The sequence below is a fragment of the Xenopus tropicalis genome, chromosome 4 (assembly GCF_000004195.4).
Source record: "Xenopus tropicalis strain Nigerian chromosome 4, UCB_Xtro_10.0, whole genome shotgun sequence".
NCBI classification, from domain to species: Eukaryota; Metazoa; Chordata; class Amphibia; order Anura; family Pipidae; genus Xenopus; species Xenopus tropicalis.
In genome coordinates, this window is record NC_030680.2 from 131,976,345 (window position 1) to 131,992,353 (window position 16,009).

Genomic DNA, 16,009 nt, shown 5'->3' on the forward strand with positions numbered 1-16,009 from the left:
CAAGGCCTGATGGGAACTACTGGGGTAATGTCACAAAGGTAACACCAGGAGTAATTAGTAAATTCTACCTACTGACTGGTTGCTATAGGTTGCTAGACTTGGGCAAATGTAGAAACATTTATTATATTACCTTCTATGTCCGTGCTGCATTACCAAATTAAATTTGGACTCTGCCTGGGTGTCAGGCAATCTAAGTCTTCATTACTGATCAGTAAGTAATAATGATTCAAGGGCTGTAACATAAAGGGGCTAGGTAGTGTTGGCCGAAGTAGGCTGCTAATTAACTGGAGCTCAACAATTAAGGGATGGAAAGGTTGACACTGCACTGAGGCCTAAAGGACTGAAGGGTATAAATGTCTTTAGGAGGGTGCAGATAGGGGCAACTTCCTTGGGCACTGCACAAACGGGAAAGTTTTGTTTAAACTGAGACCCGTTTGTTGTTGTCCAAGTGCCATACCCAGCAATTTCCAACAGCCAAAGGTAGTCACGGAGCATTGAGAGTTGTAGGTCAAAGACAGATGGAGTTCTATAGGTTGGGAAATACTGCCTTATAAAAATAATGGGTCTGTTTGCTGATGGAAACTGAACCCAACCAATAGACTTAGCTAACACCTAGCCAGTGTCCCCTTTTTATGGGTTTTCTGAAGACTCCTTGTAATGCTATAGCAAATTTATTGATAGCCATAAACAATTGACTTGTGGTGATTGAAACATACAGACATATAATAGTGACAGACTGTCAGGAATAAGATACACACAGAGCCCTTACCAGTACATTGCTGCACACGACAGCGGAGGAATTTAACCATTTTGCTGGGAAAGTTTGTTCTGTTCCGAAGTCACATTCCAGTTTCGGGCCCTGAAGTGCAAGGCACAGCAAACATCTGTTAGCGCTTCTCTGGGTGAGTGTACAACTAACTGCAGGCATAGATTGACTGGCTCAACTAGTCTGCCAATCCCAACCCCAAAACACTTGCTTGTCCTCTCTTCATGCTTGTGATTATCCTAGGTATACTTGCACTCCCCTGTGGAAGTGGCCCCTACCATTTTCTTTATAACTATTTAATGCATTGTAACTCCCTTTCCATAAAGGAGAACTTTCCATAGTTTCCCTAAATCATGGTTTGCCAAATGCTAGTGTAAGGCAATCATGTATATACCAGTCCGGCATGAAAAAAATCCCTTTGGTGCCAAGGTTATCAGCATATAAAGGCCTGTGGTGCATGAATGAGACTGCAGCTGTTTTGCTCCAAAGTGCCCTAGATCTCCCCCTCTGATGAAGATCAGCTGAATGTGGCAGGACTGATATTTATTTGGAACTAAGCCCTGTACAGAACGAGGAAATGAGGAGAAAGTACCTCTGTAATATTTGTGTTGAGCAGTGATAGCGTATAATCCTTGGTGACTCCGGTGGGTGTGGGGGTCAGGCTTGTGGCCGTTATCCTGGGACAGCTCTCTGTGCTGTTCTGTAACACAAAGAGAGATTTAGATTACATGCCAATGTGTAACTAAGCCCTCTCACCACCGGCCTAGTACTATACCAGGGAAACCCAACCTGCCGGCCTCCAAATGTTGTGGTGCAATTCCCAGCTGATTTTAGCATAGTGCCCAAAAAGCTAGCAAACTATAATACGCAAAATCTATATTACATTAAAAAATTATTTTTCTACACAATCTCTTTAATGACAGTGGCGATTATTTGGTCTCCCCGTGTCTGTGTGGCTTTCCTCCAGACTCTTCTCCCAGTCTAAATACACATAGGCAGATTAACTGGTTATTGCTGATACTGACTCTAGTGTTTGTGTATGTGTGTTGTGTCAATGTGAAATGGAAAATGAGACTGTAATCTCCACTGGGGCAGGGACTGATGTGGATGATGAATGATCTCTTTAAAGAGCTAAGTAATATGTCATTGCTATCTAAATAATAATAATAGCTGACTTCAACAGACAAACTAAACTGTTAACGTTTCTAGTCATGGAGTTCATTTATACTGAAGAAGACTGTACAGTTCTCTTGCTATGAGCGTTCAGAAGCTGAACAGAGAGAAGTTCATAGTAGCTTAGGGTTCATCACTTAGCAAAGCCCAGGGTCAGTGCTACTAACTAATATTCTCTCTAGAGTCCCAGGGATTCTGTACAGAGCCTGGGGCTCCAATGTCAATGTTATCAGACCTTTGATCTTAATACAACACATACACCATTGGCAGGAACTAGTGGGAGGAACACAGAGCAGGCTCCAGGCACATATGGCACTGAAAGAGGGCCCCATCCATCCAAACTGGGGCGCTGGTATGAATGTGTCTCTGATGCTAAATTAGGGATGTATCATTGGCTTACAACCATTTATTAATGTCAAAATGCATTACACTTGAATGTTCTAGTACAGCGAGAACCCACTGTGGATCCCAGTGGTAACACATAATAACTCCATTTGAGCTTTGTACGTAATTAGGCAAATGTCAGTTGTGGAGAAGTGAAAACTGTGGACACCAAGGGAAAATGTATTAAAATAGAGACAGGCTAATTCTGGTTCAGCCATTATTCCAGCTGGGGTTTGTTTATATGTGTTGCTTCAGATACGCATTTAATGAAGCAGCAAAGTTAAAAAAGGTGGTACAGGTATGGGATCCCTTATCCGGAACCCTATTATCCAGAAAGCTCCGAATTACGGAAAGCCTGTCTCCCATAGACTCCATATTAATCAAATAATTCAGAATTTTAAAACTGATTTCTTTTTTCTTTGTAGTAATAAAACAGTACCATGTAATTGATCCCAACTAAGATATAAATAATCCTTATTGGGCGCAAAACAATCCTATTGGGTTTAATTAATGGTTTATTGATTTTTTAGTAGGCTTAAGGTATGGAGATCCAAATTACGGAACGATCCCTTATCCGGAACACCCTTGGTCCCGAGCATTCTGGATAACGGGTCCTATACCTGTACAGGTTTGGGATCGAAAATTCATTATCCAAAAAGCTCCATATTATGTAATAATAAAACAGTACCTTGAACTTGAATCTAACATATAAGTTATCCTTATTGGAGGCAAAACAATCCTATTGGTTTTAAAGATTTAAATAATTTTTTAATAGACTGAGGGGCCCATTTACTAATGTTCGTATGTTTTTTTCAGTCATGGTTTTTTCAAGTCATGGTTTTTAGCACCAAAAATCATGGATTATACAAAACTTGAGAAAAAAAGGACAAAACACCATCTAAAACCTGTCGAGGTCACGTCGAAATCAAAGGGAGCTGTCCTAGGCAAATTGTAAAAGTTTTCATTTAATTTTGTGGTTTTAGAATTTTTGGGGGTTTTCTTGTTTTCCTTACCAGATTTTAACTCTATTAATTAACTCTGAAACCACTAAAATCAGAACGCTGATAAATGGGCCTCCCCATGTATGGGGATTCAAACTATGGAAAGACCCCAGGTCTCAAGCATTCTGGATAACAGGTCCCATAATTGTAATTGTTTGCGGCTGGACCATAATTTAACTATATATCTCTCCTCTCTTCTTCAATATACAGTATTGTTTAAACATCTAAATGATTTCTATGCCCACTGGCCCTAATTATGTTTAGTTGGGTCCCATTAATTATCACTGCTCCCTCCTGCCTGACTCCTGATATATACACATGGGGGAAGGGAGCTGTGGGGACTGATGGTCGTAGAAGCATGGCTACAGAACTATGTTCCCTGCTGACTTCTAAGAGTATAACAGAAATATACAATAGCGCGGGATGTGGTGATGAAGGCTTAAGAACTGTGGAGACATAGGTTAGACTAAAACTGCAGGTTGAACCAGTAAAACCTTTAAAGAAGCTAGGGCAGCAAAGCAGAAGGAAATCAAAATACATTCAACTTTACTATTCCAACTGGATACATTCTTATTAGCCTATATATTGAATACTATATATACTGTATATGTATAGCACAGCGCATTACGGAGATTATACATTCACTTCAGTCCCTGCCCTAGTGAAGCTTGCAGACTAAGGTCACTCTGACATTCATACACACACTATAATCAATTTTACTAGCAGCCAATTAACTGCCTTTCTGAGAGTAGATGGAATCCGGAATACCTGGAGGAAAGCCACTAAGGAAAAGTTTAGAAAATAAACACATACTGGCTTCAAGATCAAATCTGTTTTAAAATATATATATATGGTCCAGGTCTTGTGAGTAAATAATAAGAAGGGGGTCTTTTCTAGGGTTTTCTAGAGGTGTCAGGCATCCACCCTTATTAAAAAGATTGATGCACATGATGGTACATTGCGAGTGCCTTGTTATGTCCTCACGCAAGGGGTCTACGTGCAAAGCCAGCTATGGACACTAATGAGACTCCTACCTGCACGGAGAAGCTATTCCCATTATCCCATTACACAATCCCTGTTCCTGGCCTCAAACTGAATCTCATTTTAGCAGGCAATCTCATTCCCTAATTAGAAGAGATGGACCTAAAACACATTATCCTATTACCTACTGCATTAGGACAGCAGCTGAAAATTACGGTTCTTCCTTCATCATGTGAATTGGCTGTAATAGAACCAAAACGGAGGAAGGCACCACATATATTCGGAAATTACCAATTTTCCATCAATATACACATACAGGACCAGGGATGATATGCTGTGAAAAAGATCTTCCTAACCCTATTTACTATCAACAGTAGATAATGTAAATAAAACATTAAGATTTTTTTAGTTAAATATCCAAGCAAGAAATAGAGTTTGTGGGCGACCATAATTTATGCTATTGCTCTTAGTACAGTTCCCAGTACATCAACTGTTGAAGGTCTACTGGTCTTGCTCTAATATATCTACTATCCCCCATGCTGCTGCACTGTAGGCCCACACAATATAGGAGCCTCTGGTATTGGCACTATTTGCACCCCATAATGACTGCTCTTAGAGAGACTGACTGCTCTTAGCAGTGTGACCCATCCCCTCCCAATACAGATGGTGGGACTTGTTTGGTGCAAACAGGTTTCATTTAAATGAGAAGGAATGGAATTTTGGCATTTTATTGCCAATAGATTAACCACAACAGTGCAAACTTTAACACTATATTTATTCTGCAGAATACTTTACAATGCCTGAGTAAACAGCCATAGGATTTCCCTCTGTTTGTTTAAGATAGCAGCAGCCATTTTAGCTCAGTCTGACTTCACTTCCAGGCAGCAGCTTGTAGGTATGGAACAGGTTTCAGCTCAGATTACACAGCATAGATGAGAGGGGGAGAGAACAGAAGGGAGGGGGAGAGAGGAGAGGGGAGGGCAAGAGAGCAGAAGGGAGGTGGCAAGAGGAAAGAGGGGCAAGCTGAGTAGACGTGCTGTGCCCTGAAGGATTTTTCTGATAGAAGGAAGTCTGACACAGAAGATCATGTATACAGAATAAAAGGAAAGAAATATGGAGGACTCAGAGCAACAGTTCTGTAATGTGTTTATGGCTGTATTTACATAAACCTTTCTGATAAAGCTTACTTAGTTTTTACCTTTCCTTCTCATGCAAAAAACATGGTGGACAATGCCCAAAACTGCTATGTGTGCCATGGGTTTAAAATAGCAACCCAGTTTTTTATTCCAACCCAATTAAGTTAAACTCCATGTGGCAGAGACAACCCTAGCACACATTCACAGATGTTTATATCTCACTTACCTGTGCAATGGTGCCACATTGTGATGCACTGGAGACACACCTGTGTTGGCTCACACACCAACTGCAAGGCCAGCGAGACTTCACACAGCTGGTGCACCTGCAATATATATTTACATATATATAATATGTGCATTGAATGGTGCCGGTACTTCCAGCCTTCATTTCTCTAGTTGTTACAGAACAACTCCCAGCATCCCTCTAGGTCACGGATCCCCAACCTTTTATACCCGCGAGCCACATTCAAATGGAAAAAGAGTTGGGGAGCAACACAAGCATGGAAAAAGTTCCTGGGTGTGCAAATAAGAGCTGTGATTGGCTATTTGGTAGCCCCTATGTGGATTGGCAGCCTATAGAAGACTCGGTTTGGCTTTACACTGGCTTTGTATGCAACAAAAACTTGCCTCCTAACCAGGAATTCAAAAATAAGCACCTACTTTGAGGCCACTGGGAGCAACATCCAAGGGGTTGGGGAGCAACATGTTGCTCACGAACAACTGGTTGGGGATCACTGCTCTAGGTACTGCACCTCCGGGTACTTGCAAGGCACAGAGTGAGAGATGGAAAGTACTGACTTACGCATTCTTAGGATGCATGTTTTGCGTCCTGTTGCAGTCATAGATGATAAACTTGTGCTGAATGATGCTGTTTCCTCCCACTGACAGCGCCATACTGACCGTCACATAATCTGCACACAAATGGAAGCAGGAGACGTTAAAGACACGGGACTCTAAAATTCTTCTGTCAATAGCTATGACACAGGTATTGTAATGGACAGGTGGCCATTGCTAATTTTTCTGGGCCTATTATCTCACACCTTTTCACTGGTGGGGATTATATAGGATTTGCAGTTAAGACCAACTGCAAACATGTACCCTACATGGGCAGTGTATGACCAGTTTGGTTGTTTTCCCTCTGTAGTCAACATTGCGGTACTAGGAGCTCTTGAGGTCAATGTGCTTACAAAAGTCAGTAGCGTTTTATCTAGTTGTTATATTTACTCTATATATATATATATATAGGTGCTTGAGAGAGGGTCAGCACTCACAGGACTTATACAAACAAATTATTTTATTAAAGAGTCTCCTCTTTAATAAAATAATTTGTTTGTATAAGTCCTGTGAGTGCTGACCCTCTCTCAAGCACCTTCAACATTATTTGGACCTGCACCCAGGCAACAGCAACTTATCTATACGTGAGTGCCGGCATTTACTTGGAAGTTTATATATATATATATATATATATATATGTAAGCTTTATAAGAATAACAGATATTTCAAGTCTGTGGAGTTACATGCAATAAATACATACTGAAACATAACTTCAATAAAGCTTGAGTGACATGGAACCAGACCAGACTTTGTTAAAACTCTACCTTGGTTTGGTGGGAATGATGGGAACTGGTCCCTGGGAAGGAATGAGCAGTGAAGCAATTGCCCACTGTCTTGATCAGGGTCGATAACAGCAGGCGTGATTATATTGTTCCCGTAGTCACATGACACATTCATCTGGTAAAGTATTGGGAGGTTTCCAGTGATCTGGAGTATGATTCTCTAGGGAAAAAATATACACAGCTTTAAAATATTTCAGCAAGGACCAAAACCAGACTGGAAAGGGTTCCAGTTCTGCCATCGTTGTTGCTTATCTCTTTAATCTGACTAAACAGACTAGAAACACTGTATTCAACAGAGCAGAACATTCTGATAAATATGTTGCATTTAAGTCTGTTTGTCTTCACTGATTCTGTTATATCATGTGATGCAGAATGATTAGCAGCTACAGGCTGCTTTTGAGAACACATGGACAGACATTTGGAATGACTTCTTGCAGTACAGCCACAATTACTGATTTCTAGGTCTCATTCTAACAAGCCCACATTTGAACAGTATACAGCATGCTGCACGGAGATGCCTTTAACACTGCCCTGAGCAACAATATAGCAAGAAGGTATCAAATGGGCACAAGTCTAACCTGGGTGCTGGAGGAAATATCAATTTTATTGGGAATGCTGTTCATTGCTGGGCACATGTTTTCTTGACCCACGTTGGGACTCATCCAGAATGCTGAATCCTCAGAACCTTGACACTCTTTCTGGAGAGAGCACCTGTGACAAGCAAGAATACTAGTAAGTGAGCTTTTGCAAACTACAAATCCCAGCATCCTTTAAGGAATGAAAAACTACTGGTCTAATGGAAACAGATCTGTATACTCTTTAGAAATGATCAGGGATGCAAATCTTGTGTAGCTGGTCAAATAAACCCAAAGCTTTAAAGCTGCAGTCTTGTCACATGGCCTTGTCAATCCAATTAGAAATACATTAGTAGGAAATGGTGCAATGAACTGGTCCATATGGGACAGCAAAACAAAGACCAAAGAGAATAAGGCCCTGTAGTAGGCAAAAATAATTAAATGATGGATACAAATAAAATACACGTAAAGCAACACAGCTCCATACAGTCCCTTATTAAAACTGTGATTGTGTTACCATATTGCCTATATGTGCTGTCTCTGCTTCACAGAGATAAAATGACCTAGAGAGCGTGAACCCAGAGGTTAATGGAACAAAGCTGATTAGAAATAATGAGAAGCAGCAATTCAAGCCGTGCATAATGATCAGTAATTAGTGTTATATCAGTATTCCTTAACCTTCATAACCCAGCACTCCAACCAGAATATATTTATTTGCCCACTAATTAATTGGTTGGAATGAACAGGGATGCTCTCCAACACTAAAGCAGCGGGTTTGATTCCATACAGTAATGAAGTGACATTGAATACACAATGCCCAATAAATCTGTAATTTCTGTAGTGGGGACAGATGAGCCAGGTAGGCGAAACAGTCTTTTCAGACAAACGTATTATGGGTTGATTAGCATTAAATGACCCTTTATAAAGTCCTGGTGTGCCCACACTGAGCAATTTGGCCTGTCTTATTCCAGCGAGCCCCCAGGCCAATGTTCAATCATAATAGGGTACTTGGTAGACATGTCAGGTGAGAACAACAGGAAAAAATGTTTTTGGTGAGCTGGTAACTCTATGGGGAGACATGTAAGCACGAGAAGAGATGCATCATGGGGGGTACAGACCTTCCTTCCAGGGTGCACCACCCGCAGTAAGCATCCGCTGCCGCAAGGCACTCAGTGCAACTCCGATACTTGGCACATTCTGCCACTTTTACTCGCGTCATCTGGAAGGAAAAACAGGGGCCTTGTTGATGGCACTGACCAGAAACAAAAAACTGTATTGAGGCCTAAATGTTTAACCTTACAATGGCTACAGTGACAGGGAAGCCTTGGTGAGAGATGCAGATTGCTTGGCACGATCCTAATAAAGGATTTTGTCACTGTGCCTTTGTTTATTGCAGGAGTGGAGTGACCTATAGAACTAGGTCATCATTAGGATGTTCTCAAAAAGAGGAATTCTAGCATGTTGAGGGATGTTGGGAATTGTAGTTTATCAAATCCTTGTGTGTTGCGGGTTACACATCCATGCTGGACACAAACATATAAAGGCATTAAGAACAAAGGACAAGCAAAGGTTGCAAAGAGTGCAAATCCTACCTGATGTGACGTCATGACAAAGAGGTAAGTGGGGTCCATGGGATCAAACTCCATAACATGGTGGACTGGCTGCCCGCTAGCGATCTCAAGGTATTGCATGGATTTGTTGATAATTTTCATATCTGCATCCAGGTTAATCTAAAGAATAAGCAGCAGGTTCCAAAAGAACAGAATAAATCTAATAATGTCATGGCAGCCACAGGTTCATTTTAACATCATTAGAAATCTGTACAGTAATGCCAACTTGCATAGAGTGAATTCTCAAAACTGGAGTACCTCTCAGTAGCCAATCAGTAAACAGCTCTATTGCCATCTGTATTAAGATGAATGATTGCAGAAGGCTGATTGGTTCATAAGGGTAAGATGAATGAATGCAGAAGGCTGAGTGGCTCATAAGTGTAAGATGAATGAATGCAGAAGGCTGAGTGGTTCATAAGTGTAAGATAAATGAATGCAGAAAGCTGAGTGGTTCATAAGGGTTAATACTCCAGGGTTAAACTTACATCTGTTTTGTGAATTCCCTGCCTGGGAGTTAGATATAAAGTAAAAAAATATCAGCTTGCTGGATAGGAACAAGTAGCAGTTAATGGTTATGAAAAGGAATGCTAACCTGCAGCTGTCTAGCTGTTGCTGAACTACATCTCTCAGCACCTCAGACACCCATAAGCAGATGGAGCATGGTTGAAGGCAAATATATACATTGTGCATCTGTGGAAGTTATTGCAGCTCTGTATATACTGAAAATGGAGTGTATTGTTATACCAAACTGCCAATATCCCACAGATGTACAACTTGCTATAGCTGCTTTGCTCCAGCTCCTGTGTAACATATAATAAAAGGCATAATTATGCAGACTGTTATTCACAGGGAATGTGTGTATCTGCGGTGTGCTGTCCCCTGGGTGCGATCTTCCTGTGATGCACAACAACCATATTGCACTGCAGTCTACTGGGCGCGTTTCCCCCGTGGGACAAACAGGAGGATAATGAAAAAAACAAACAGACATGAATGTGCAGGTTTTAGCGCAGAATAAAATATAATATATATCATATAATAATTCTCATCGATAGGCATCTGTCAGTCTGCATTCACACAGCAGCACATTTTCATGTGTTAATGGAATTTAACATGTGATATTGCAGATAGCACATTCTGATATATGCTGTGCAGGCTGTGCTCTCCTGAGATTTTACTTATCTGTGGCATGAGTGATTAAATAGAAAATAAATTCTGTTTAAAACTACTAAGGTACAGTTTAGAGTCTACCGTCTCTGCATTTTTTTTATGTTTTTTCGAGTGGAAGCTGCCACATTGCTTATATCTGCTGATATACTCTCCGGAATCTTAAACAAAACAGCACCATCTATGATTAACCACTGCACCCAAAGTTTTCTGTCTTTTAAAGAAATGACTGGTTGCTAGCTTCAGTACGCATAGTAACCACATAGCATTTTCCAAACCAGAGAATCAGTAATTTTAAAATTCATAAAAAAAAGGAAAACAACTGACAGCAATTTGTCCTAGAAGCTTTTATATAATAAGATAAAAGGTAAGGTAAGTTCCCATTTGCAATCAACGAGTTTATGTGAAGTATACTTGTCAACTACCAGCTTACAGCATTCTTTACAAGCTGATAGCTGCCATAGTTTGGATCCCTGTATGCCTAAAACTACCTCTTCCTTCCTACAGGCACCACCCAGATTCCCCATTCATCCTTCTAAAATGAACTGGTATTACAGTGGTCTATAGATGCTGAAATGGATTGGTACTACAGGGCTTTGCAGTTGCAGAAGGGTTAACCAGCGGAAAGGCGCGCCCCACTGTTACTCCCTCACTATGGGACAATGAAACAATACGCTGGAGGAAATTCCAAGACTCTCTTCCCCCCCAAATCCCAACCCACTGCCTTCCCCACCCCAACTTCTCTCACTCTGTTAATTATCTCCGGCTCATAGGAATCTCAAACACATTGCTTTCATAGACACGTGGGATCTGGGAATTTACAAGCCCCCTATTAAAAGAAAACAGGCGGGTAACGGGGAGCAGATCACCTCAATTCACTCCCCTGGTTGGCATTAGCTGTGCAATCTGCCGGTGTGTGCATGCTGCTAAGGTGTGAGGAGAGCAGGGAAAGACGTGTGAGATGGGATACGCCATGTTCCGGCTCTCCAGTGACTAATAGGCTGACTCCCCTGGGGGTTCTCATCGCAGAAACCTTCATTCTATCTCTTAATGCGTTATCACTACCTCTCCCTGGGAACATGGAGCTCAATTACAAGCTATAAAAATGAGGTTATAGGGCTGTTCCAGATAACAACTGATTCTATGAATTGCATTAGTGATGTGTGAGGTGGGGGGGAAGAGCTGATGGTGCAGATAAGACACAGCACCCTCAAACTGTTCCTGATTCTCTCCTATCAGACAGAATTTTTCAAAGTAGCAGCTACTAAGAGCACTTTCTGCATTTCCCATGCACAGCTAGCGCACCATATGACTGTCAGCGAGGTCACAATGCGGGCACAGAGCGCTCCCTGCTCTTGCACAAGATCTTATCAGAACAACTGTATACTGAGTATAACAAATGACAAGGCTTGTATTTCATATTTACACCGGGAATAGGGAAACTGTGGCATGCCAGATGTTGCTTAACTACAAGCCCTTTTGTGTCGATGGGATAGAAGGGACAGATTTTGGGCTGATCTGAACTTACCATAAGACCACAAGAAAATACAGTGTGTATGATTTTCTACATTTGTATGCTGGCTTAATGATCCTGACTAATACCTATGTTCTATGTATATTTGTTGCTTCATCAATCAGAAAGATTTAAAAACTTGTTGACCAGAGGTAGGCTGTTGGGCTAAATGAATAAAAACAACAAAAGGGCAGCCATACCATGTATAGCCTATCATACAGTATCTGGGTGGATATTTTAATGGGATCGACCCATGTTTGGCCACCTCTGGACAACAGTCAGACAACAAGCATTACCATACAGGGCTACACACTATACAGTTGACCTGATCACTAAATTACCAGATTGGCCAGTGGGCCAAGTTGGACAGTTTGTCCACAGGCAGATTTATAAGTGACGGCCATGGGAAGTACCAGTAACTGGCTAATCACTGTAACCCATGAAAAGCAAACACATATACAAATAAATGAATCTACCATCGGCCCCTTCTGGTAGCTTTGTAGTTCTGTTGCATAACTTTGTAGTTCTTTTTTGGCACTGGATTTCCCCCTTTGTGTTTGGTCTGGTCTGCTTAAAAATGTACCTGGGTTTATATATATATATATATATATATATATATATATATATATATATATATATATATATATATATATATATATATATATATATATATATATATATATATATATATATATAAAAAATAGGTAATAAAACATGCAATTTAAGGCAATGCCTGGCTAAATTTTATACTTCTGTATTAAAACAAACCAAGGATATTTGCTTGGCAAGGTTCTAGATGCAGGCATTTTCTCCACAGGCGGCCAACCTATGCTGTGAACTAATTACTCACAACAGCTGTAAGGCGCTGGTTGGACTGGTATATGCACTCATTGGGTGGGAAAATGTCCATGAAGGGTGCAATGAGCGATACGAGCAGGCTGTTAAAAAAGCGGTAAAGGCAAAATTCCTGGGCAAAATTCCCAAATACTGACCACAAAAGAATACCAAGATAAAAAGTCATTTTTTCCTGTAATGGAACACTGACATCACATAATATATCACCCTGAATAGAATCATCAAGATTTGAAAAGAAGAAGGGCCTGTGGGCTGCTAATGGCAGAGGAGGAAGAAGAGAAATAAACTGAGTCACAGAGGGGAGAATAAAGCATTTGGCAGAGTAGTGCAGAGAGGATGCCAGCACACTGGGGTCTTTACAGTGGGTGTCTTGTCTGTGTATTTAGAAGCAATACAGTGTGTAATTCAGTGCCAGATGAACTGTATGTGATATGAGTTGGTAACCCCAGTGTGCACAGGGCAGACTTGCATAGACTTTAAAACAGTGCTTGTTTAGCCCAGCACAATGCGCCACAGGAGCATACTTTTGTGTCTCCCCACATGCTCACATTTTGGCCCTGTGTCAGCTCAGGCATAAAAGGCCAGCACTGACCCTGTCACTGTCAAGGTACTTAACAAAACAGCATATTTTTCACAAAGAAAGAAAATGTGTAAGTACCGGAGTATAATCACAATAGTGAGTAATATAATAGGGCCACTATGCCCTCAAGTTTGCTGCAAAATTGTTCTTACATGAGGGGAATGCCTATACTGGAATAGATTTATGGCCCATGGGGTATTAGAAATTCTAAGAAGTTGTCCCTGCTATGGAGAATGCCCCATTCATGCCCCTCATCATGTGGACTAGGCCTCCCCTCCTTCCTGACATCTTGTATTGGGATTTATGATACAATGGAGCCTGGTGGTTAGTTATAAGAACTATGCCATACCAGGCATCATATTGGCTGCTGTGATGCTTTCAGGGAGAATCATAGGATAAAAACATCCTACTTCACATGGGAACCGTCAGCCATGTCAGACTGGGAAGGGCACCCTAACTGCTGTGGCACACCCCCAAAGCACCGCAGCAGTCAAAATGTCTGAGGTGCCACAGTCAGCACTTAACAGATATAAAGGCAAGGCATAAATTGTGAGATTGAGACAAACAAAATGGTAAAATACTACACATTTCCAAAGCAAATAAACAAAAACAGGGACAATAAAAAGGTAGGGTGGCTCATTAGCCACATTTGAACAAACCGGCCAAAATCCCAATTGGAGTGCATTATGCAATCTCACTCAATCACTTTCACATGTTCTACACAAGAAAATCTGGTCGGCCACTGTTTCCTGACAATGTCTATAAGATAACCGGACAACAGGAAGTGGCAGTGTGCGTGACCCTCTCTCACTTCCTGCATATGTTTAGATCGACCTACATGATAACCTATCCCATCTCCTGTCAAGTTCTGCATCTGGGCTGCTTCCCTCATTCCATTTATCAAGTATGTCTGCCCTATCCAATAGGTATAGCTTATGATAACAGACTAAGCAGCCCCTCAGTATGTCAGTTTTCAGAGTTGTCATTAATGCTGCAATTGCCCAAAACCTACAGATAACCTAAAACTCAATGCCATTTTTGTCTTTGTAATCCAATTGTGGCCACATGGGTGACTGCCTCACATACAACAGCTTACATTTTCTTTTACAAATCAAAGGGAGCCCTTTACAGATCTGCAGCCTTTGTTAAAGGAACAGTAACACCAAAAAATGAAAGTGTATAAAAGTAACTAAAATATAATGTGCTGCTGCCCTGCACTGGTAAAAGTTGTGTGTTTACTTCAGAAAGTCTACTATAATTTATATAAATAAGCTGCTATGTAGCCATGGAGGCAGCCATTCAAAGGAGAAAAGGCACATAGCAGATAACAGATAAAACACTATTGTATTCTACAGAACTTATCTGTTATCTGCTATGTAACCTGTGCCTTTTCTCCTTTTTTCCAGCTTGAATGGCTGCCCCCGAGGCTACACAGCAGCTTATTATATAAATTATAGTAGTGTTACTGTAGCAAAAACACCAGTTTTACCAGTGCAGGGCAACAGTGCATTATATCTTTATTACTTGAAAGCTCTTTCATTTTTTGGTGTTACTGTTCCTTTAAAGCTTGCCATACACTTACCAATAAAATCATACAAAACCTAGATTTTAGCACCATGTGTGGGCTCAGAATTATCGGCCCAATAAAATTCGTATGGTGATCAGTCGTTTAGTTGACTGATTAGAAAATTTTGGTCGGATACCAATCAAATCTGCGCATGTATTGTGCATCCTGGGGGGACCTACAATGGAAGTCACATTTGTACTATTGGTGTCTGCCCACTATTTCATGTTCTAAACCTGAACGTGTATGGCCACCTTTACTCACCTTGATGAGATGGCCGCTCACATTCCCCAGGAATACCACCATGTAACCACTGACATTGGCCACGGCTACAGAAGTCAAGCCTTTTTCTTTATAGATAGGTACGGCAGGCAGAGGGCGTGTGATGGCCAGTGGATGTTGGAGATGAGCCGCCCCACAGTCCAATTGTTCCTCCTGCAGCTGCAAAAAGAAGAGAGAGCAGTCAATGGCAGTGAGAAGCCTCCATGATGGAGCCCTAATTCCAGGCTAAAGGATAAATAGCTTAAAGGGGAAGTTCATTTTTCATTATCTTTTAAAATGTTATAAATTGGTCTATTCTGAGCTTGCTTTCTATTGGTGTACAATATCTATTTTGGAACATTTTTTTAGACATTAGCCTTCCTATTCAGGATCATTCCAGGGTGGGAAGTAAGGAAACCAAAAACTAGATTGACAGGGTGTCTCCAGTTTCATTGTTTTTTTCTCTTTTAAAGGAGAAGGAAAGGCTTGGGGGGTTCCAAATGTCACCCCCCAGTGATTGTAATTGCTTAGCTGAAATCCCCGGCCGGGGCTCCTATTAGGAGAAAACTGCACCAGCCAGGGGCAGGGTCGGACTGGACCGATGGGACATCGGGAAAAATCCCTCTGCCCGACTGTTCCGCCCCGGGCGCATTAAATTTACACACGCTCAGGGGAGGACATCGGGTGGGGGACCCTGCGGGGGGGGGGGTTTGGGGGGCCCCTGCAGGATGGGGGGGTTAGGGGAAACGGCTGGCAGGGGCACCTGCAGGGCCCCTGGGGCGGGAGCCCTTGTGGGCCCTGCACCCCCCAGTCCGACCCTGGCAAGGGGT

The 16,009-nt window shown here is 41.5% G+C and overlaps 1 protein-coding gene across 1 annotated transcript in view; it reads right to left on the reverse strand.

Annotated features, from left to right (window-relative positions):
- Nucleotides 1-16,009, reverse strand: part of plxnd1 (plexin D1) — an 84,856-nt gene that overhangs the window by 39,696 nt on the left and 29,151 nt on the right. Inside the window, exons 2-10 of the mRNA XM_002936256.5 lie at nt 15,183-15,359; nt 9,225-9,362; nt 8,751-8,851; nt 7,636-7,768; nt 7,040-7,217; nt 6,244-6,352; nt 5,668-5,764; nt 1,359-1,466; nt 770-859 (exon numbers count right to left, since the gene is read on the reverse strand). Of these exons, the coding sequence (XP_002936302.3) occupies nt 770-859; nt 1,359-1,466; nt 5,668-5,764; nt 6,244-6,352; nt 7,040-7,217; nt 7,636-7,768; nt 8,751-8,851; nt 9,225-9,362; nt 15,183-15,359 (1,131 nt within the window). The remainder of the gene's footprint in view (nt 1-769; nt 860-1,358; nt 1,467-5,667; nt 5,765-6,243; nt 6,353-7,039; nt 7,218-7,635; nt 7,769-8,750; nt 8,852-9,224; nt 9,363-15,182; nt 15,360-16,009) is intronic.